This window comes from Neoarius graeffei, chromosome 1 (genome assembly GCF_027579695.1).
Source record: "Neoarius graeffei isolate fNeoGra1 chromosome 1, fNeoGra1.pri, whole genome shotgun sequence".
NCBI lineage: Eukaryota > Metazoa > Chordata > Actinopteri > Siluriformes > Ariidae > Neoarius > Neoarius graeffei.
Genome location: NC_083569.1, coordinates 76,288,913 through 76,314,133, shown reverse-complemented (window position 1 = coordinate 76,314,133; position 25,221 = coordinate 76,288,913). Strand labels below are relative to the sequence as shown.

At 39.2% G+C, this 25,221-nt stretch overlaps 1 protein-coding gene across 1 annotated transcript in view; it reads right to left on the bottom strand.

Annotated features, from left to right (window-relative positions):
• Positions 1-1,150: 1,150 nt before the first annotated feature.
• fgf11a (fibroblast growth factor 11a) overlaps positions 1,151-25,221 on the bottom strand; it is a 184,376-nt gene continuing 160,305 nt past the window's right edge. The window contains exons 4-5 of the mRNA XM_060927258.1: positions 4,380-4,578; positions 1,151-1,287 (exon numbers count right to left, since the gene is read on the bottom strand). Of these exons, the coding sequence (XP_060783241.1) occupies positions 1,151-1,287; positions 4,380-4,578 (336 nt within the window). The remainder of the gene's footprint in view (positions 1,288-4,379; positions 4,579-25,221) is intronic.

Genomic DNA, 25,221 nt, shown 5'->3' with positions numbered 1-25,221 from the left:
TTCAAAAATGATTAGAGACATTATTTCGAGAAAAAGCCACTAATATCAGGCATCAAAGATAAAATTGTTCCTTGTGAATCAAAAGAATGTGACACTGCTGAGTATGTTATACAATATTAGAAGGTGAAAGACAATTATGCTTGTTGTTGTTGTTCCATTTTGCTTGGTTTTCCAATAACTGACTTAGGTCAAATGTGGTCAAACATTGATTACAAGACTATGGACTTGAAGAAAGTGCCAAACTGATTGCTTAGCAATTTAAACAGGTTTTGAAAAAAGGAAAGAAAAGGCAAGATGAAATGGAACAGGAATAAGGAAAGCAGCAGGAATATTACTCCCAGGGCATCAAGTGAAAAACAATCCGTGCAAAAGAAAGTGATAATGTACCTCAGTTTCCACAGTTATGAGTCACCTCTCAGACATACACACACTTTCATCAGTTTTGAGGCTATTGTATATGGGCAGAAAAAGCTTTTTTAGCTCCTTTGGGTGTATATCTTTATAGCGTTATCATACAGAAAGGGGAGAGTGTATTACTCAAGTGTGTGTGTGTGTGTGTGTGTGTGTGTGTGTGTGTGTGTGTGTGTGTGTGTGCACGCATGCGTGTGAGTCTCACACAGGCATGCGAGTATCTTAATGTTACCCTGGAGTACATGCTGGGTTTTTCCTGTGCTGTGGAGTGTAAAATTGACTCTATGTCACAAACTAATCAAACAGCAGAGGAAGTGAAGAGGAGATTACACTCGGCTTAGAGATACAGGAGGAGAACTGCACAGGATGCGCACAACACCGTGAACAGATGCTTCCAGAACAATATATCCAAATGTCAGGATCTTCCAGTGTCCAGAAATGGTGTTTGAAACTGACACTACGTCAGACAAAAGTAAAAAAAAAAAGGTGTTGAATGGTGTCACAGCTCATTTCACTCTTAAAACATACACCCTGATTAACTCAGGGTTCTTATTGCTGAAAAAAAATCCCAGGTTCAAACAAGAAGGCGGGAACAGGAGAAGTGTCCATCAGGCAGGGTTCATTGAGCTCCTGCATCATGGGTAATGGCATCAATAGGATCGCATTGACTGTTTTTATCATGCCCATGCCCTTTCCCGTTGTATATTGGCATTTGCTCCAGTTTTATAACCTCCGGTCGCTAGGATGCACAAGTTTTAGGAGGCAATGGGTCATTCTTGTCATCATTGTTGACAGGAGAGTCTGAAGTTTTGGCTGTTTTCCGTGGTGGGCTCTGCTCACCGATGTCATGCAGTGAAGGCTCCCTGTACATGGCCACTACAGAGACAGAGAAGAGATAGGTTAGGCTTCGGTCACGCTACAGCTTGTGATGCTTTGCTGTGGGTTAGTGATGAAAATAAGGCGTTTTGGTGGCGATGCTTCCCCGAGCTTTGGGACGTATTCCCAAACCCATCTGTAAATATTAACCACTTAGTTTGCCAACGAAAACATCGCCACCAAATTTCAATGCATGCATTGAAATATTTCATGACATTTTTGGCCATTCACGAGGCAGAGATACACCAAAAAAACAACTTGCAAAACTCCGAGAACATTCGCTGTGCATCGCACAATTGGTGGTGATGCTACCAATTTTTCATTGCCAAATATTTGCAAACCTATCAAGAGCTGTAGTGTGACCAGGGCCTTAGAATATACAGTATACTGTCTTGTAAGCCTGAATTGTTTTTAAGATTAACATATTTACCAACAGCAATAGATTTGTCCTTTCTTATGGTTTCAATAATTTTACAGTTTATTTAAATGAGACAGGTGTGCTGTCCAATAAATACTACAACCCTAAACAAGAAAAGGTTGGGACGGTATGGAAAATGTAAATAAAAATGAAATCAGTGATTTCTAAATTTACTTTGTCTTGTATTTCATTGCAGACAAAATGAACCCAAGATATTTCATGTTAATATAATAACTCCATTTCCAGAAAAGTTGAGATATTTTCCAAAATGCAATAAAAACAAAAATCTGTGATTTGTTAATTCACATGAACCTTTATTTAACTGGCAAAAGTACAAAGAAATTATTTTCAATAATTTTACTGACGAACTTAATTGTATTTTGTAAATAAAAAAAAGTTAGAATTTGATGCCTTGCAACACACTCAGAAAAGTTGGGACAGGGCAATTAGGGCTAGTAATAAGGTAAAACAACTAAATAATGACGTGATTTGAAACAGGTGATGTCAACAGATGACTGTAATTATGATATGGTACAAAATCAGTATCCAGGAAAGGCCTACTCTTTGAGGATCAAAAATGGCCCGAGGATCTCCAGTTTGGCAACAAATGCATGAGAAAATTATTGAAATGTTTAAAAACAATGTTCCTCAAAGAAAGATAAGAAGAGATTTGGCTATTTCACCCTCTATGATGCATAATATCATTAAAACAATACAAGAAATCTGGAAGAATTTTGGTGCATAAGGGTTAAGGGCACAAGCCTAAGCTGAACAGCCGTGATCTCTGGTCCCTCAGACAGCACTACAACAAGAACCATTATTCATCTAATGGGCTTGGACTTACTTTGGCAAACCTTTGTCAAGCACTAACAATACAGAGTTACATCTACAAATGCCAGTTAAAACTTTATTGTGCAAAAAGGAAGCCTTATGCTAACTGTGTCCAGAAGCACTGTCAACTTCTCTGGGCTCAGAGGTATCTGGGATGGACCTTGACACAATGGCAATATGTACCGTGGTCAGATAAATCAGTATTCCAGGTCTTTTTTTGGAAGAAATGGACGCTGTGTGCTCTGGACCAAAGATGGAAAGGACAATCCAGACTGTTATCAGCAACAAGTCTAAAAAACAGGGTCTGTCATGGTACAGGGCTGTGTCAGTGCACTTGGAAAAGGTACCTTATAGTTTTGTCATGGTGCCTTTAATGCAGAGAAGTATATTGAGATTTTGGAGGAACATATGCTGCCTTCAAAATGATAGCTTTTCCAGGGATATTTCAACAAGACAATGCAAAACCACATTCTGCACACATTACAAAGGTATGGCTGTGGAAGAAGAGGGTGCCTGTACCCTCTGTCCCCAATAGAGAATGTGTGGTGAATTTTGAAATGAAAATATGACAGTGATGACCCTGTACTGTTGCACACCTTAAGACCTGTTTGCAGAAAGAATGGGAAAAAATAACACCTGAAATGTTTCATTACTTTGTATCTTGATGCCCTAAACATCTTTTAATTGTGATGAGAAGGAATGGAAATATTATAAAGTGGTAAATGCTTTGCTGTCCCAACTTTTTTTAAAAATGTGTTACAGGAATCAAAACTGAAATCAGTATTTTTTTAAACAATAAAATTCATGAGGTAAAACATCAAATAGTGTGCTGTTGAATAATTTTGGGTGTAATACAGGTCAGTGGTTATATACAATTCAGTTTATGTTTCAATTTCAACATACTGTCCCAATTGTTTCTGATATGGGGTTGTAAAAGCTACACATATAAATTGTGTGTGTGTGTGTGTGTGTGTGTGTGTGTGTGTGTGTGTGTGTGTGTGTGACAATTCCTATGAATACAATCCTGCAAACCTGTGGGTTTTTAGTAAGTAAATCAAAGCTTGAAAACCAATGTAAATGTGAAAATAAATAAATAGATAGCTTTTAAACCATAGTTATTATGGGTTGCCTGTGATCATTTTTCTATTGCTAAAATAAATGATAGCATGGCAGCAAAACCACGTCATGTCATGGCTAAGAGTAGTTTACATTATAGTTCATCATCGTTAAAATGTAATGGCCACTGTTTTCATAAAGCACAATCGTAAAAACATAAGCTTAGCTTTTATCATACAATAATCACAGTTAGCATGAAGTACTGGAGTAAAACCATTGTAATGGTAATAGTAGACATGGTTCAGAACATTTTATTTCATTACTTATTATCGTTAAACATCGCCAAATACTTTTACTTGTGTAAAATTACAATGTAGCAAGAGCTGTTTTGAATAACATGACAAACTGCCAACCACATTTACTGTTTCAAACAAAACTCTCAAAATATTTTTAAGGAAAACTTTCAGTTCATTGATGATATCCTGTTCTGAAATGCTCACTGTAACAATAATAAAAAATTCTCTTTTGTTTAGAAAGCAGTGTACAGAATTGCAGACAGCCAATCAGATTGCAGCCTTCAAGATGTTGAAGCTGGTAGACACAAAAGTAGACAATATATCGGAGCATGTGAGGCCAAGACCACTGTAAGTTCAGCATGATAGATAGAGAAGGGTTGTCTAAAACTGAAAAATATTCAAGCATATGATCCTTATATTAAATCATCATAAAACATTGAGAACATTTATAAAGGCTATACAGTTTAATATTAGCAACTATTCTAGCACACCTTCAATGAGTTTCGGCAGGAAGTGGGCGGCTCCTTTTGTCTTTTTGACACGGTTGCCCTTCATGACCTGCCCATCACGGTTGATGCCGATGTACCAGGCTCGTCCAGACTGCGTTTGTCGGTACAGGATGGACGAGTATGTCACGTAATAGTTTTCAAACACACACTCTTTGAACTTACACTCCGGCGTGAAGTGTTCCTGTGAGACAAAGTACACACACACACACACACACACACACACACACGCACAAACAAAAAACAATTGATTACCAGTTGGCTCTGTGTATAATCACTTCCACATTCTTCATTATACTGCTTCTGCTTTTCTGGTTATTTCAATGTACTCACAAAGGCGGTATTTTACATTTGGTGTCTGCAAGAGCTCATGAAGATGAATGTCAATGATGTTCATCAGACCTTTAACAATACTTCAAAAGCCCTTTCTAGCAAGCTGGAAAAAGGCTTTGAATTGTGTATGCCTTATCATACATACATGCCATAAATACAAAGGTAATACAGTGGTGTTTGAAAGTTTGTGAACCCTTGAATTTTCTATATTTCTGCATAAATATGACCTAAAACATCATCAGATTTTCACACAAGTGCTAAAAGTAGACAAAGAGAACCCAGTTAAACAAATGAGACAAAAATATTATACTTGGTCATTTATTTATTGAGGAAAATGATCCAATATTACATAATGTGTGAGTGGCAAAAGTATGTGAACCTTTGCTTTCAGTATCTGGTGTGACCCAGATACAATAACTGCAATAACTGCAACTAAACATTTCCGGTAATTGTTGATCAGTCCTGCACACTGGCTTGGAGGAATTTTAGCCCATTCCTCCATACAGAACAGCTTCAACTCTGGGATGTTGGTGGGTTTCCTCACATGAACTGCTCGCTTCAGGTCCTTCCACAACATTCTGATTGGATTAAGGTCAGGACTTTGACTTGGCCATTCCAAAACATTCACTTTATTCTTCTTTAACCATTCTTTGGTAGAACGACTTGTGTGCTTAGGGTCGTTGTCTTGCTGCATGACCCACCTTCTCTTGAGATTCAGTTAATATACAGATGTCCTGACATTTTCCTTTAGAATTCGCTGGTATGATTCAGAATTCATTGTTCCATCAATGATGGCAAGCCGTCCTGGCCCAGATGCAGCAAAACAAGCCCAAACCATGATACTACCACCACCATGTTTCACAGATGGGATAAGGTTCTTATGCTGGAATGCAGTGTTTTCCTTTCTCCAAACATAACGCTTCTCATTTAAAACAAAAAGTTCTATTTTGGTCTCATTTGTCCACAAAACATTTTTCCAATAGCCTTCTGGCTTGTCCACGTGATCTTTAGCAAATTGCAGATGAGCAGCAATGTTCTTTTTGGAGAGCAGTGGCTTTCTCCTTGCAACCCTGCCATGCACACCATTGATGTTCAGTGTTCTCCTGATGGTGGACTCATGAACATTAACATTAGCCAATGTGAGAGAGGCCTTCAGTTGCTTAGAAGTTACTCTGGGGTCCTTTGTGACCTTGCCAACTATTACACGCCCTGCTCTTGGAGTGATCTTTGTTGGTCAACCACTCCTGGGGAGGGTAACAATGGTCTTGAATTTCCTCCATTTGTACACAATCTGTCTGATTGTGGATTGGTGGAGTCCAAACACTTTAGAGATGGTTTTTTTAACCTTTTCTAGCCTGATGAACATCAACAACACTTTCTGTGGTCCTCAGAAATCTCCTTTGTTCGTGCCATGATACACTTCCACAAACATGTGTTGTGAAGATCAGATTTTGATAGATTCCTGTTCTTTAAATAAAACAGGGCGCCCACTCACACCTGATTTTCATCCCATTGATTGAAAACACCTGACTCTAATTTCACCTTCAAATTAACTGCTAATCCTAGAGGTTCACATACTTTTGCCACTCACCGATAAGTAATATTGGATCATTTTCCTCAATAAATAAATGACCAAATATAATATTGTTTAACTGGGTTCTCTTTATCTACTTTTAGGACCTGTGTGAAAATCTGATGATGTTTTAGGTCATATTTATGCAGAAATATAGAAAATTCTAAAGGGTTCACAAACTTTCAAGCACCACTGTATCTGTCATCTTGCTTATCATAAATATTTATGCAATTAAAAAGGAGTTGCCTTTACCATCTGGGTGCAGTGGAGGGAGATCACTGAACCATTAAATCTGTTTTAGATTTGCTCATTGGATGCATTCAAACATGGTGGTAATTGTGTTCTGGGAACATTTATTAAACTCACGGAGTGTATTCATCTCTTTCAAGACTAATTTTGAAGTATAATGGCGAGAATTATAGAAAACAGCATTTAGCTAACAGTTAGAGCTGCACCCTTCCTGCCATTACCTGAGTACTGAGTAGCAGCATACACCTTTATCCATTCTGCTACTAACGCTGAGTTCATGACCTCTATATGAGCTCTACATTTTTTTTCAATGAATAACTTCCTATTTCTCACCTCAGCACATTCAGACAGCATCATTTGTTTAAGGTCAGAAAAATACCAGATACAGTTTGGTCAGAAGTTTACATACAGTGACATGAATGTCACCTTGGATATGAATGTCATGGCAATATTTAGGCTTTCAGTAATTTCTTTGAACTGTTCTTTCCTGTGGCATAATGATTGTACAGCATACATCTTTAATTAAAAAAAAAAAAAAACAACAACCTAGAATTTGGTGCAAAAGTTTTAATTTTCTTTCGGTTTTCTGAAATCAACACCAGTGAAAAATATACATACAGCACACCTAATATTTGGGTAAAATGTCTCTTTGCAAGATTCACCTTGACCAAACATTTTTGTTTACCATGAACAAGTTTCTGGCAGAATACTGGTTGGATATTTCCTGACTTTTCATGGTAGAATTGGTAGAGTTCAATGATTTTATTTTTATTTATTTTTCTTGGCATGGACTTGACTTAGAGGTAGGTCCATATATATTTGGACACTGACACAATTTTTCTTTTTTTACCTGTTTACTGAAACATATTCAAGTTATAGTTATATAATGGACATGGACATAAAGTCCATACTTCCAGCTTTCATTTGAGGGTATCCACATTAAAATTGGATGAAGGGTTTAGGAGTTTCAGCTCCTTAACATGTGCCACCCTGTTTTTAAAGGGACCAAAAGTAATTGGACAGTTGACTCAAAGGCTATTTCATGGGCAGGTGCGAGCAATTCCTTCGTTATGTCATTCTCAATTAAGCAGATAAAAGGCCTGGAGTTTATTTGAGGTGTGGTGCTTGCATTTGGAAAATTTTGCTTTGAAGAAAACATGCGGTCAAAGGAGCTCTCCATGCAGGTGAAACAAGCCATCCTTAAGCTGCAAAAACAGAAAAAAAAACATCAGAGAAATTGCTGCAATATTAGGAGTGGCAAAATCTACAGTTTGGTACATCCTGGGAAAGAAAGAAAGCATTGGTGAACTCATCAATGCAAAAAGACCTGGACACCCACAGACGACAACAGTGGTGGATGATCGCAGAATAATTTCCATGGTAAAGAGAAACCCCTTCACAACAGCCAACCAAGTGAACAACACTCTCCAGGAGGTAGGCGTATCAATATCCAAATCTGCCATAAAGAGAAAACTGCATGAAAGTAAATACAGAGGGTTCACTGCACGGTGCAAGCCACTCATAAGCCTCAAGAATAAAAAGGCTAGATTGGACTTTGCTAAAAAAAAACATCTAAAAAAGTCAGCACAGTTCTGGAAGAACATTCTTTGGACAGATGAAACCAAGATCAACCTCTACCAGAATGATGGAAAGAAAAAAGTATGGTGAAGGCATGGTACAGCTCATGATCCAAAGCATACCACATCATCTGTAAAACATGGTGGAGGCAGTGTGATGGTTTGGGCATGCATGCTCCCAGTGGCACTGGGTCACTAGTGTTTATTGATGATGTGACACAGGACAGAAGCAGCCAGATGAATTCTGAGGTATTCAGAGACCTACTATGTGCTCAAATCCAGCCAAATGCAGCCAAACTGATTGGTCGGCATTTCATAATACAGATGGACAATGACCCAAAACATAAAGCCAAAGCAACCCAGGAGTTTATTAAAGCAAAGAAGTGGAATATTCTTGAATGGCCAAGTCAGTCACCTGATCTCAACCCAATTGAGCATGCATTTGACTTGTTAAAGACTAAACTTCAGACAGAAAGGCCCACAAACAAACAGCAACTGAAAACCGCTGGAGTAAAGGCCTGGCAAAGCATTAAAAAGGAGGAAACACAGTGTCTGGTGATGTCCATGAGTTCAAGACTTCAGGCAGTCATTGCCAACAAAGGGTTTTCAACCAAGTATTAGAAATGAACATATTATATAATTTGTCCAATTACTTTTGAGCCCCTGAAATGAAGGGATTGTGTTTAAAAAATGCTTTAGTTCCTCACATTTTTATCCAATCATTTTGTTCAACCCACTGAATTAAAGCTGAAAGTCTGAACTTCAAATGCATCTGAATTGTTTTGTTCAAAATTCATTGTGGTAATGTACAGCACCAAAATTAGAAAAATGTTGTCTTTGTCCAAATATTTATGGACCTAACTCTATAAGCATGGTCCATATATTTTCAATAGGGTTGAAGTCAGGACTTGTTTTAAGCTTAATTTTAGTCTGCTTTATCCTCCATAACCAGCTCTGATGCGTGTTTGGGTTCATTGTCCTGTTGTAACTCACAAGTCCCAAGTTGTGTTCAAGTTTTTGATGGTTTATGCTGAAGAATTCTGAGGTAGTCCTCCTCCTTGATTATTCCATCCACTTTGTGCAATGAACCAGTTCCACTGGCAGCAAAACAGCCCCAGAGCATGATGATCCTACCACCATCACCACCAGCTGGTACAGTGTCCCTCTGTACATGGTGGTCATTGTGGCCAAACAACTCAATCTTTGTCTCATCTGACCATACAGCTATCCTGCAGAAGGCTTTTTCTTTGTCTGTGTGGTCAGCTTCAAACTTTAGTTAAGCTTGAATGTGTCAGTTTTGGAGCAGATGGTTATTTCTTGGATAGCAGCCTCTTATTCCATGGTGATCTGAACTGTAGACAGTGATCCATCAGCTTCCAGTTCATGGCAGGGCTGTGCCATGGTGGTTCCCAGGTTGTTCCTGACCGTCCTAACCAATTTCCTGTCAGCTAAGGGTGCCAGTTTGGGTTTTCTTGAAGCAAAGTGGCTTGGCAAAGTGACTACATCTCCCAGTAATTTGGATACAATTGTTTGAAATGATCTTTGAATTTGCAGTTGTTTATAAATGGCTCCAAGAGACATTCCAGAGTTGTGTATATCTGTGATCTTCTTTCTCAGATCTGCACTGAGTTCCTTGGACTTTTCATTTTTACTGTGTGTTGGTCAGTCCAATGAGTGCTGTAAACAAACCCTTTTTATGAAGGCACAGAGAATCTACCAGCTGTAGTCGATCATGATTACTAACAGGAATTTAAGAGACCTCGGCCTTGGCAAGATAAGAGACATTTTGGAAGTCTCAGCACCTCTGAATTAATAATCTAAATGAGCATATTTAAAATTTTGACCTGTGTTGATTTCAGAAAACCCCCCAAAAATTACGACTTGTGAACCAAATTCTAGTGTTTTTTTTAAATTAAAGATGTATGGTGTATAATCATTCTGCCACAGAAAATGAACAGTTCAAAGAAATTGCTGAAAGCCCAAATATTGCCATGACATTCATATCCAAGATGATGTTCATGTCACTGTCTGTAAACTTCTGAGCACAACTATATATTTAGTCGAATACAATCCAAAGACAAGATATTTAATGTTCAAACTCCTAATCTTTATTTTTATTTTTTGTAAATATACACTCATTCTGGGCGGCATGGTGGTGTAGTGGTTAGTGCTGTCGCCTCACAGCAAGAAGGTCCGGGTTCGAGCCCCGTGGCCGGCGAGGGCCTTTCTGTGCGGAGTTTGCACGTTCTCCCCGTGTCCGCGTGGGTTTCCTCTGGGTGCTTCGGTTTCCCCCACAGTCCAAAGACATGCAGGTTAGGTTAACTGGTGACTTTAAATTGACCATAGGTGAATGTGAGTGTGAATGGTTGTCTGTGTCTGTGTGTCAGCCCTGTGATGACCTGGTGACTTGTCCAGGGTGTACCCCGCCTTTCGCCCGTAGTCAGCTGGGATAGGCTCCAGCTTGCCTGAGACCCTGTAGAACAGGATAAAGCGGCTAGAGATAATGAGATGAGATGAGATGAGATGAGATGAGAGACACTCATTCTGAATTTGGTGCCTGAAACACATTTCAGAAAGTTGGGACAGGGGCATGTTTACCACTGTGTTACATCACCTTTTCTTTTTACCTCTTCTTAGCATTTGGGAACTGAGGACACTATTTGCTGAAGTTTTGAAAGTGAAATTCCATCCCATTCTTGCTTGATATATGGCTTCAGTTGTTCAACAGTCTGGTGTCTCTGTTGTCAAGTTTTGAGCTTCAGAATTTGCCACACATTTTAATGGGAGGCAGGCAGGTTAGTTTAGCACCCACACTCTTTTACTACAAAGATAGATAGATAGATAGATAGATAGATAGATAGATAGATAGATAGATAGATAGATAGATAGATAGATAGATAGATAGATAGATAGATGTAACACCAGTGTCTAACAGAAAAAAACAATAAAAGTAACATAAATTTAAGTAAAGTTTAGTAAACTAATAAAAATAAAAATAAAAATAGAAGAATAGGAAAGTAATATTGCACCTGGAAGTCATTTTGCCAAATATTTTGTAAAGTAATAATTACTGCACATGACATGGAAAAGAAATGTTGCTTGTGATATTGAGAAGTAATATTACTATCAAATGCACCTGATAGTCAAAGTAATATTTAAATAATACTGGCTGGCTTTGAGTGGTATATCAGATATATTCCATTCAGCTAGCATGATACTGAATGAGTTGAAGACGAGCTGAATGGAACATATGATATACCACAAAAACAGCCATTATTATTATTATTATTATTATTATTATTATAATACATTTGATGGAACAATTATAGATTTTATAAAAACTTAAGAACAAGGGTGTAACTTACCAATATTGAATACTGATTCTGATCAAATGTAATTCAATGTTCTGTCAATCCAATGTACTGTACAAAGTCAAAGTTCTAACAATAAAAAGGGTACAAGTCCAAAAAGCCTGAACAACAACCCAACTTCTATACAATCTATATACAGGTTGACAGTTCAAGTTCAAAGTTACTTTTGGTCATAGTTAATTGTTACACTGCAGTTGTTCAAAACAAAAGGGCTTTGCTGAGTGAAGTACATGAGTGAAGTCCTCTTGTAAAAGTCTCAGTCACTTTTCCTCACCTCCAAGTAGAACTTTGACAATATTTCCACTATTGCACTCTTTTCCAGTTTTTTGATGTCCATTGGTATGTTTTTCTCTTGTACATATGCATGAAGAATATCCAATGAAGTTTTGATAGCCTTTTGGGTATTCAGTGCATCTTTCTCTTTCAAAAATATATCTTCCACTTTCAAGCTTTCGCTTTTAATGAAGCAAACCTTGCGGCCATGTCTGTGTACAAACGGTCAGTAACTCGCTAGGGCAGAAGTTTTACGTCTCCAACGTGTCTCTTTTCCAGCTTTTCCATATATTTAATGTGGAAGATTAAATGCATGAAGAATATCCAGTGAAGCTTTCGTAACCTTTCGGGTGTTCAGCACAGCTTTCTCTTTCAAAATTCTCTCTAAATCTTCCATTTTTAATGAAGCAAACCTCGCGACCATGTTTGTGTACAAACTGTCAGTCACTCACTAGTGCTGAATCTTTTTTACATAATTTTACTTCTCTGACATGTCTGTTTTCCAGTTTTTCAATGTTCATTTGTATTTCTTCTCTTGTAAATATGCGTGAAGAATATACAATGAAGTTTTGGTAGCCTTTTGGGTGTTCAGTGCATCTTTAGTTTCAGTTTTCAGTTTATTTATTTAGTGCTTAAACTGAACACTGGATCTTCTCTCTTTCCCAGCCGACAAAGAAATGATTGTGTACATGCGCAGCAGAAAAGTTTTGTCATTGGATCTTCACATGAGCTCCGATGTGTGACATTGTGTTTCTTGACAATGTGCGATATTATAACAATACTGCACGCTCATTCTCCATTGGGGAGAGTGGCGTAATACATGGAGGATAAGCGATTATGATAACAATATTGCATGCCATTAATAAACCCACTAGAAGGGAATAGAATACATGTTTTTATTTAATGGAAAAAGTGTCCCGTATGTATAATAATAAGTAATATTGCACATAATATTGAGATGTAATTGTGCAAATTATATTGAAAGAGTAATATTGCACATTATATTGATATTAATCTTCTCAGCTGTCCTTTCTACAGAAGGGGGAGAAGTTATACAGATTGATGGCCACCAGTAGAAAAGATAGCATTCTGTGGTGCAGCTCAGTGGTCTCAGTCTATGGCCGAAGGTGCTTTCATATGACTCTTGTGTGGGAGATGAGAGACATTGTTCATAATACTGAGTAGTTTCCTCAGCATCCTCCTCTCCGACACCTCCACTCCACTCCCAGGACAGAACCTGCTTTCCTGATAACTTTATTTTGTCTATTGGCATTGGCTGCCTGCTGCCCCAGCACACTACAGCATAGAAGATGACACTAGCCATCACTGAGTGATAGAACATAGACAGAAAGAGCTACGTTTCCTGAGGAAATATCAGTGGCTCTGATCTTTCTGATACTAAGCCTCTGTGTTTTTAGTCCAGTCCATCTTATTGTCTATGTGGATGCCCAGGTACTTGTATTCCTCAGCAATGTCCACCTTGTCGACATGTCCTTCACTTCCCAAAGTCCACCACCAACTCCTTGATCTTTGTGATGTTGAGTTGCAGGTGATTTTAGTTTACACCACTTCACAAAACTGTCCACCACACTCCTGTACTCGGTCTCCTGTCCTCCTGGATAATTGTGCAAGCTAAGAACGGTCTGTCATGCCATTTTTGTGTTGTTGTTGAAAGGGTATAATGTACGTTTATGAAACTGAGTGTCTGAGCAAAATGTTTTTGTGAGTTGAGTGCATTTTGTGAAGTTTAACACACTGGAAATGTTAAGTCGACTCCTCCAGTCCTTCCATGGCATCACTGAAATGTTATGGTTGCAATCCCTGATTGTACCGTGGTCATCAGGTCGACAGTATTATGCTATGTTTGACAAAAGATTGTACTGTAATTTCTGGCCTCTGACAAGGAAAAAGAAAATATCCCCTGAATGGAAACTCGAGAAGGTGTCCTCAACCTCAACATCAAATCACAAAGGCTGTTCACACTGTCAACAGTAAACAAAACAACTCTTCACTACTTTAAAGGAGATACACAGAACCTTTATTTTAAAATAAATTTCTGAGTGGATAGTATCTCCATCCTTGAATCTTGTATGCTGCATAAATGGGAATAAAAAATATATATATTTTTGAGAGTTAAATTCAACCGCCAAGTTGGCATTCGAGCTGCCCCACTGAGCCAGCCAGCCCTGAGTGCGTGACGTCACAGCAGGAACCAGTTTTAAGGCCGAGGTCTTTGACAGCTATAGACCAAAGTCATATAAATAAAAATTTATGGTGAAAGTAAGAAATACCGTTACTGACTTGCTCAACTAAGACTGATTTCATTTCATTGATTGTGGGTTGACTCTCATTAAAACAGGATAGGTGTTATAACTTAGGCAACATGCATGTACATGCATGCATTTTCACTGATAGAATGTAAAAGGCTAATTAAATAATCAGATGAACTGAGACAATCACATTCTGAAGCAAATTAAATAATCTTATACCGGGAACTTAAACACACAATACAAGTTACATGCATTAATCTAAATGCAGGTAAACAATGAGTGGTGTTGTTTTTGTTGTTTTGTATCCAAATGAGAGTCGCATCTTACCCATCTGTGTTCTCGCTTCTTGAAGGCCGACCTTGTGTCTGATTGTTTTGAAACAATCTGACTTTCAGTTGTTTGTTCAGTTCTCTGTTCATTTGCTTCTCCCACATAAGGGCGAGATATTGCTGCTGAGGCAATCATATCCAGTGGAGAAATCAGACAGCTGCCCCACTCATTCTCCATTTTCTCCATACTGAGTACTCCGCCATTACTGCTCGGCTCAGGCAATTACTAAAACCTGGGGCAGGACATCACCGGTTTTAGCAACAACTGCGGGGAGGTCACTGCCCAAGTGATAACATGCCCTGTCCTGTCATGTTCCATTCCAGGTTTTAGCAACAACCCTCGGCTCACACTCTGGGAGAACTGGTGCAATTGAACTTACTTTCCTTTTCTTGTAGTTTTCTTTTACTTTAATTGTTGGTATTGCACCCTCTTTCAATATGGGCTTATAGCCAACACTCCTCAACAGATCAGAGGTCTCATATGAGTCTTCCGTAAAATGTGCAGAGCAGAGGAGAGACCACTTTGTAGTTTCCCAATGTGCCCGTGAACTTCTAGCAAAATGCCTCCAAATCTTTGCAGTTTGAACATTCCTGGGCCATAAATGCAACATAAATCCACCTTCTGTCATGTTGCTGCACCTGCCAGCAACACATCTACGTGACATGGCAATAAATTAGCTCAAAATGGAAGCTTGAAGTTGCAGTCAGCTCTGTGTTTTAGTATAACAAAAATGGCAATGAGAAAATGGCGAAAAGTTTTAATGGTTAAAACTATTCCTATGCCATCCTTGAGGTCTTAAGGCATTTATAAACAAAAAGTGAGGCCATGGTTCTGTGTATCTCCTTTAAGTTATTGTCTTGTAGTATTTACTTTAGATCAATCCACATAGACAGATTAGTTCATTCAGTCTTTAATGCTGACCATACATTATGCTGATTTGAGAAAATAAATGCATCATAAACACATGATCACATGCTAGCTGCCTAGCTTGTTAGCATGCTTTCATGGAGATGTCCATGGTGGGGTTTTCCCCACTTTGTAGCTTGAGGTTGAGTTCAGATGTCTCACTTCTGAGTTAAGTCAAATGCAGCATTATGTCTAGATCTATGACAACATTCAATCAACTACTGTATTACATTAAGTGTTTGGAGTGTTGATGTGCCTAGAAGTTCTCAGACATTTTCTCTCCCTGTAATCTTGCTGGATTACCTGATTCTTATCTCATCTGGCCATAAAGCCAACGAGCTGTTGCCATGGCAAGGCATCCGTTGTCCGTCTGTTGTCCATCCGTCGTCCACAATTCAGTTAAATCGTATCTCCTCCATCAGTTCTCCATGGATTTCAGTTCCAATTGTTTTGTTTGAAAGAACTCATCATTCCACACAAAACTTGGTTGCAGTTTTGTCAAATCTTTTGCTAATAAGTTAGTAATTAGGCCATATTAATGAATTATCCAGGCCTCTCACTAGAATTTTTTCTGATCCAATTCCAGTTCTGATTGATGTTTTGGGTAGATCTTCCCTTGAGGAACAAAACTTGGTCATTTGTTTCTTGATTTTCCTGTTGTAAACAATTTGTTTACAACTTTATTTATTTTCAGTTAAATCTTGTCTCCTCCCTCATTTCTCAGTGGATTTCAGTTCTGATTGTTTTATTTGAAAGAACTTGACCTTCTGCACAATACTTGGTCATTGTATTGTCAATTTTTTACTGACAAATTAGTAATTAGGTCAATTTAACAAATTTTCTTCTGACTAGAATTGTATCTCCTCTCTCATTTATCATGCAAATTCAGTTATGATCAATGTTTTGGGTAGATCTTCCCTTGGGGAACAAAATTTAGTCCTTTGTTGATTTTTCTGTTTTAAACAATTAGTCGTAGAGGTTGGTCCTCTCTCACATTGTCACATTTCAGTTGTGTTTGATGTTTTGGTAGTCAGGGTTGTTTTGATGGCAGGCCAGATGAGCTACTACGCCCTTGATGTTCTGATCTTGTCTTGGTGTTCTGGTACCTAATGTTTTACAAATTGAACACTGCTCATCTTGAACACATTGATCACACGCACTTTTTTTTTTTTTAAATCCCATACTTGTTCTACATGAGCTATTGCACTCCAGCACAGTCACTCAGCTGGTTTCAGTCCAACAGCACTGCACAGCTCTAATCTTCCCTCTATGGTCACAAAGCACTGAACACCTTCAATCAGTAAATCCCTGCAGGAGATCGGAGCCTGTCAGTAAGCAAAGACTAACATCTCACTCCCCCCATCCTTCTTCCTCTCTCTTACCATGCTCACCTCTCTCTCTTTCTTTCTTCTTCTCTCCATCCATCTTTCACTCTTCTCCTTCTCTTGCACGTGCTCCCTCCATCTCACCCCCCTGCTGTCGTTTTGTAACCTTGTCCGGGAACAAACCAATTTCCAGGATTGATTGGGATCCTTGGTGTGACTGGTGAGCTGAGAAGCTGAATAAGGAGTTCTTTACTACTACTTCTCATTTTCTCTCAACTGTTTGAAACATGTGCACTGACAGCAGGGGGATTAATATGCTATTCGAATGATATGAGTATATCTGACATTAAATTACACAATTGTAATTTCTTTCTGGTTATAATATTGATGAGAACTGTTCTTCAAAGAAAAAAGATGCAAATTATGTTTAATTTACTCAAATTACACACACATTACATAATTTGCTTACAGTATAACAGTTCTATGTACTTAGCAGATTTACATATTCTCTAAATCCACTTTGGGCAAACTTCACATTTCAGATGCTTATGTGTCCATCTATTCAATCGCGCCCTCAGTGTAAAACACCTCTGGAAGCAAACAATAAGGGCTTAGGGCCAAGGCTTCTCCCTGCTTTAATTTAGTACTTAAGGAATTAATTGAAGTAAACCGATGCCTCACAGTCGACAGATAGAAAAATGAGCGAGCAAGCGAGGGGGAGGAAAGATAGTGAGAATGTAAGATAGGGAGAGTGATAGATAGATAGATAGATAGATAGATAGATAGATAGATAGATAGATAGATAGATAGATAGATAGATAGATAGATAGATTTTTAAAATCTGCAACCATCACATAATACATTTTGAGTAAAGATAAAGAACAGTAACAAAACTCCATCCATCCATTATCTGTAACCGCTTATCCTGTGCAGGGTCATGGGCAAGCTGGAGCCTATCCCAGCTGACTATGGGTGAGAGGCAGGGTACACCCTGGACAAGTCACCAGATCATCGCATGGATGACACATAGAGACAAACAAACATTCACACTCATATTCACACCTATGGTCAATTTAGTGCCACCAATTAGCCTAACCTGCAAGTCTTTAGATTGTGGGGGAAACCAGAGCACCCAGAGGAAACCCACACAGACACGGGGAGAACATGCAAACTCCACACAGAAAGGCCCTTGTTGGACACTGGGCTTGAACCCAGAACCTTCTTGCTGTGAGGCGACAATGGTAACCACTACACCACCATGCCACCCAATAAGAAAACTCAAAACCACACAATCATGTATCCGAAAAGGGAGGAAAGAACAAAAAATACAAATAGAAAGTAAAATAAAAAAACTTCTTCATTAACTGTACACAGTGAGAGAGAGAGAGAGAGAGAGAGAGAGAGAGAATACTGTAAGTGTGCGAATGTGTTGTTTATGTGTGTAGTATGTACAATACTTTAACACCACACAGGATGAGCCTCTCCATTAGGCAGTAATTAGGGGCCTCTGAATAAGTGCCAAAGTTCCTGATCTCCCGCTTCCCTTCTCATTAAATACTAAAAGGTCCAGTGTAGCCTGTTAATGCACAAGCTCCCCTCAGAGTCCATCAGTAATGAAGCCCCTCTCCACAACGTGTATGCAAGTATGATGAGACAGGGACGCTGAGATTATTTATACAAAAAAGGGGAGAGAGCGATAGAGTGAGAGAGAGAGAGATCTTCAGCAGTTCTCAGGAGGGTGCCAAGCAAACACACCAAGCTCGGTAGGAGAAAAAGGAGAAATGCATCAATACAATGCAGCATGGCAATAAAATCTGCATCCCTCTACTTACTTAATGCATCCCTCATGCATTTGTTCCTTTTGGACCCCATCCCACGCTTTGATTCTGTTCATTCGTCATCTGTTTTCTGCCCCTGCTGTCCTGATGTTATTGTTTCTCTCTATCACTGTCTCGCTTTCCACATCTATATCCACAGGGGAGGGGAGGCTATGTGCCATCAGCAGTGCTTTATAATAGAATATGTTGTAAAATAATAAGACTGTAAGCTAATAGGTTTAATTGGGTTTATATGGGTTCCCAGGTTGATATCAATGAAATGCAATTATTCTTGGGTTTCGCATGATGTCACATCCACCTCATTCAAAACTTTAGATGGTGGTCTACCAAAGCTCAGTTGACAAAACGTTTGTACGGAGAAGGTGCGTTGCTTGCATGAAAAATGCCATGCAATTTTGTTGTTTTAGGTTGTTTGAATCGATCAAACCATGAAACTGATAAAAGTTTCTTCAGGGTTCCCTGTGAACTAATAAAAAAGGGTGAACAGACACAGAATTTCCCAAAAAGACGTCGAGAAAGATAGCTTTGGAACCTCTCACTGAAATCGAAGGGAGTCGAGTCAAAGCATGCTCGAGTTTGCAGTGATCGCTTGGTGAAAGGTTTGTATCTCCCTCTCTGCTATGTCCTTAGTGTTTTCCAAGTACTTTTCTTGCTATGTGTCATAATTTTATGGTACTTTTTTTAGTCATGAAGCGCTAAAGTCCCCAGCTGTTTCTTTGTCTACTCCTCACTCCTCACAAAGTCCATATGCATGAAGGTTGTGACAAAATTCTTACCCAGCCATACAGTTACAATGCGTTGTTTGACTAAGATCCAGGTCTTTAAAGGGGTATCTGATGATCTTTGTGAATGATTAACCTGAGAGATAAGAGCCAACACACATGAGAATCAAGCGAACTGTTGTTTGTTTACACTTCAACTTGCAGTGCTTCGTTGTAAAGACGTGAACGAAAAGCGTAAAAAAACCCCCATACTTACACTGGCAAAAACAATACAGGATTTATTTGGCAGTGACTTGATACCGAGGTCCTTTACCCAGCCACATACAAAAAAGTTGTAAGCCTCCATACTCTTCCACGCTTTCATCTGTTTTGCGGTGTAGAAGGACGTCTGCAACACCAGATAGTTCGAGATGTTGGGAAACTCTACTGAAGGATAGTTTTCAAGATCGTATGACAAATCCTTCTTTCCCAGACTGTAGGGGCCTATTCCATTGCACATAGCAATCTTCTGAATATATCTAAAGCCAGCAGTGGCTTCTAGATTACGAGCCTACTCTGATAAGTTATTGCTAGTTGTTTGCACTATGGCAGCCATTTTGGTTTGCTCGACCACCAGCTGTTTTTCCGGAAGTGAAATTGCTAAGAAAAGTCATGTGACTGAAACCCAAGAATAACAGATTCATACAGAACTTGTTTCTGTCCGAAGGGCTTACATTTCAGTATTAACAGTCGGTTTTGTCAGATATTGTGACAGATATAATAAAGCCTGGCAAAATGAACACATTTTGATTTAATAATTAAATGATTTATTGTAGCTTATGGTTAGCTGTCTAGTGTGATTTTCAACTCAAATAGTTCAGTGGACACTTCAGACTGTATTCGAATTGGTTTACATTTCTTTCAAGTTCTCATACTGGAGCTAAGTTCCACGTGCAGTTCACAGACACTAAAATTGGGGAAACTGCCATGCCATATGCTCATGCTTATCTTCATCTCCAGGCTTTCTCCAGGCATTCATCTATTTTCTCAGATGTAATACTTTTTCTTTCTTATTTTGATTAATTCCTGCAATTTTAATTGCATTAGTATCTCTGGGCAGTAGGTGGCACTCTGTAACACTCTGTTCACTGAGTCATCAGACTGTTGACAAGACATAAGCCAGTATTACAGAATTAAACCAGAGCCTCTTTTCACACGCACACTCTCTCTCTCTCTCTCTCTCTCTCTCTCTCTCACACACACACACACACACACACACATACGCACACACTTTTACACTGTCAGTCACTTTCTACTTTACTTTTCCCTCACATCTGAGGTTTCCACTAATTGGATTCTGATTGCCTGGTGTAGGCCCAGTATATTAACTGATGCAATTAGTGCAGATGGTGGGGTGGTACCGAAGCTCATGTTGCCAGTTAAAGCAAGGCAACAAAGTTCTGACATGAGTAAGGAAGTAAAAAACAGGGACAGGAAAGGAGAAGAGAATCATTCTCAAGTACTGCTGATGATGTGTTATACTGTAGGTGTGTCAGTAATGTGGCTTGAAAAATGGAGATCAGTACTTTGCTACACAAATAGAGACTACACAAAGCTACAGTCTGGGGTAGAAAGAAATCAGACCCAGCCTCGCTTCCTCATTCATGGGTGGCACGGTGGTGTAGTGGTTAGCACGGTCGCCTCACAACAAGGTTCCGGGTTCGAACCCAGCAGCTGACGAGGGCCTTTCTGTGTGGAGTTTGCATATTCTCCCTGTGTCTGCGTGGGTTTCCTCCGGGCGCTCCGGTTTCCCCCACAATCCAAAGACATGCGGTTAGGTTGACGTGGGGCGGCCTTGGGCTGAGGTGCCCTTGAGCAAGGTACCGAACCCCTGACTGCTCCCTGGGCGCTCTGGTATGGCTGCCCACTGCTCTGGGTGTGTGTGTGTATTCACTGCTTCAGATGGGTTAAATGCAGAGGATGAATTTCACTGTGCTTGAAGTATGCATGTGACAAATAAAGGTTTCTTCTTCTTCTTCTTCTTCTTCTTCTTCTTCTTCTTCATTCTGTGTATTTATCTTATAACCATTAGTGCTGTTTTACTTGGTTTCACAAAAGTCCAAAATACTTCATCTTCAGTCATTTATTAGCAACAAATAATCTGATTTATTCTATCCACATTCACTGGATATGAGCAATCGTGCACTCTGATTGGCTACTCTACTACTAGGCTATCAGCTCATATTCCATGAGTAGAAAAAAAATAAAATGGCGGAGCGTGTTGCTGAACCAACCAAGGACAAAATAAAAACTCTACTCAAAAACAAAACCCCAAAAAATGCAAAAAAAAGCAACAAAATATGGATTGAAAGTATTTGATGGGAAGAATGTATCTTTTTCATTTTTCAAGAATTATTATTGCGTTTTTCACAAATTGCTACTGTCATTTTGCCAGTTTGTTTACATTCTAAGTGGAAATTATTTTGTCAGACATTTTGTATATAGTTTTTATTTATCGAATTTGCAAAAAATAAAAATGTTCTGTTTCTCAAAATCCAATGAATGTGGCTAGAATAAAACAGTTATTCCACTCAATCTCATTGTACATGGCTTATAGACAACTCAGTGCTATGCGCCTCATTGGCTATCAGCTCATGTATGACTCGATTTCGTGGAATAACTGTAAAATAGATGCCAAAAAAGTCACTTTAATGTAATTTTATCTTACACGCTATCCCTGCATGCATAACAGTTAATTTGGAGGTAAGTTTCACATAATTCACTTTTGGTGTCTCTCCCTGGTCAGTTAAAGTGGTACATGGACATGTGTGAGCTCATGTATGCAGAAGAGGACAGTGATTGCTTTCCTCCAAGTGCATTCATTTGCATGATGAAAAGTTCTAAAAATGGATTTTAAAAAATCAAAAACAATGAATGCAATGCTCAAATCAAATAAGTATTATATACAGTTAGGTCCATATATATTTGGACACTGACACAAATTTTCTTTTTTTACCTGTTTACTGAAACATATTCAAGTTATAGTTATATAATGGACATGGACATAAGTCCATACTTTCAGCTTTCATTTGAGGGTATCCACATTAAAATTGGATGAAGGGTTTAGGAGTTTCAGCTCCTTAACATGTGCCACCCCGTTTTTAAAGGGACCAAAAGTAATTGGACAATTGACTCAAAGGCTATTTCATGGGCAGGTGTGGGCAATTCCTTCGTTATGTCATTCTCAATTAAGCAGATAAAAGGCCTGGAGTTTATTTGAGGTGTGGTGCTTGCATTTGGAAGATTTTGCTGTGAAGAAAACATGCGGTCAAAGGAGCTCTCCATGCAGGTGAAACAAGCCATCCTTAAGCTGCGAAAACAGAAAAAAACCCATCTGAGAAATTGCTACAATATTAGGAATGGCAAAATCTACAGTTTGGTACATCCTGAGAAAGAAAGAAAGAAAGAAAGAAAGAAAGAAAGAAAGAAAGAAAGAAAGCACTGGTGAACTCATCAATGCAAAAAGACCTGGACGCCCACAGAAGACAACAGTGGTGGATGATCGCAGAATAATTTCCATGGTAAAGAGAAACCCCTTCACAACAGCCAACCAAGTGAACAACACTCTCCAGGAAGTAGGCGTATCAATATCCAAATCTACCATAAAGAGAAGACTGCATGAAAGTAAATACAGAGGGTTCACTGCACAGTGCAAGCCACTCATAAGCCTCAAGAATAAAAAGGCTAGATTGAACTTTGCTAAAAAACATCTAAAAAAGCCAGCACAGTTCTGGAAGAACATTCTTTGGACAGATGAAACTAAGATCAACCTCTACCAGAATGATGGAAAGAAAAAAGTATGGCAAAGGTGTGGTACAGCTCATGATCCAAAGCATACCACATCATCTGTAAAACACGGTGGAGGCAGTGTGATGACTTGGGCATGTATGGCTGCTAGTGGCACTGGGTCACTAGTGTTTATTGATGATGTGACACAGGACAGAAGCAGCCAGATGAATTCTGAGGTATTCAGAGACATACTGTGTGCTCAAATCCAGCCAAATGCAGCCAAACTGATTGGTCGGCGTTTCATAATACAGATGGACAATGACCCAAAACATAAAGCCAAAGCAACACAGGAGTTTATTAAAGCAAAGAAGTGGAATATTCTTGAATGGCCAAGTCAGTCACCTGATCTCAACCCAATTGAGCATGCATTTGACTTGTTAAAGACTAAACTTCAGACAGAAAGGCCCACAAACAAACAGCAACTGAAAACTGCTGCAGTAAAGGCCTGGCAGAGCATTAAAAAGGAAGAAACACAGTGTCTGGTGATGTCCATGAGTTCAAGACTTCAGGCAGTCATTGCCAACAAAGGGTTTTCAACCAAGTATTAGAAATGAACATTTTATTTACAATCATTTAATTTGTCCAATTACTTTTGAGCCCCTGCAATGGAGGGATTGTGTTAAAAAATGCTTTAGTTCCTCACATTTTTATGGTATGCAATCATTTTGTTCAACCCACTGAATTAAAGCTGAAAGTCTGAACTTCAACTGCATCTGAATTGTTTTGTTCAAAATTCATTGTGGTAATGTACAGAACCAAAATTAGAAAAATGTTGTCTCTGTCCAAATATATATGGACCTAACTGTATAACATATAATAACTTGTTACTGACAAGTTGACAGTAGAAACCAATGGGAATTTTATATATATTTCCCTTGGTCTCTGCTGGGGGCGGCACGGTGGTGTAGTGGTTAGCACTGTCACCTCACAGCAAGAATGTCCTGGGTTCGAGCCCAGTAGCCAACAGGGGCCTTTCTGTGTGGAGTTTGCATGTTCTCCCCGTGTCTGTGTGGGTTTCCTCTGGGTGCTCCGGTTTCCCCCACAGTCCAGATGCATGAACGTTAGGCTAACTGGTGACTCTAAATTGACTGTAGGTGTGAATGTGAGTGTGAATGGTTGTCTGTGTCTATGTGTCAGCCCTGTGATGACCTGGCGACTTGTCCAGGGTGTACCCCGCCTCTCGCCCATAGTTAGCTGGGATAGGCTCCAGCTTGCCTGCGACCCTGTAGGACAGGATAAGCAGTTACAGATAATGGATGGATGGTCTCTGCTGTAACTTGTCATTAACATGTTTCACCCATTATGAATTCACATATTTTAGCCCACATATTTGGGGCGGCACGGTGGTGTAGTGGTTAGCGCTGTCGCCTCACAGCGAGAAGGTCCGGGTTCGAGCCCCGTGGCCGGCGAGGGCCTTTCTGTGCGGAGTTTGCATGTTCTCCCCATGTCCGCATGGGTTTCCTCCGGGTGCTCCGGTTTCCCCCACAGTCCAAAGACATGCAGGTTAGGTTAACTGGTGACTCTAAATTGACCGTAGGTGTGAATGCGAATGGTTGTCTGTGTCTATGTGTCAGCCCTGTGATGACCTGGCGACTTGTCCAGGGTGTACCCCGCCTTTCACCCGTAGTCAGCTGGGATAGGCTCCAGCTTGCCTGCAACCCTGTAGAACAGGATAAAGCAGCTAGAGATAATTAGATGAGATGAGATAAGGATATTTGTATAATATATAAATGCAAAATGCTCATAAGCATTTCCAAGTATGTTCATCATGTGTCATTCCAGAGTAAATGAAAAAAGACTTCAACCTACCAAACCAGAGGTTGCAATTCAGATACACTGCCAGTTGGGTTTTTGTACCCCCTGACCCCACCCCAACTTCCCAACCTCCCAACCCCTGGACCAAAATAATTAATAAAATGTTTAGTGCCATGTTTAGATCTAATCTCATCAGAAAATGTCAAAATATTTCTCACTTTAATTCGGCACATCTCATAATTATGTTTTACTTTTAATGCTCACATTGTCTATAAGTATTTTAGCTCTCAGCTTAACATCTTTACCTTCCAAGTGTTCTTACCTTTAATAAAACATGCATTAAGAGTCCCATTAGGATCTGAGAATGAGCAGCTAATAAGTTCCACAAAGATTTAGCTTTACTTATTTAGTTTCTCTTCTGTATAATGTTGTTTGGTCTGTGGCAATAATAAAACTAAACTGTAATAAAACCTAATA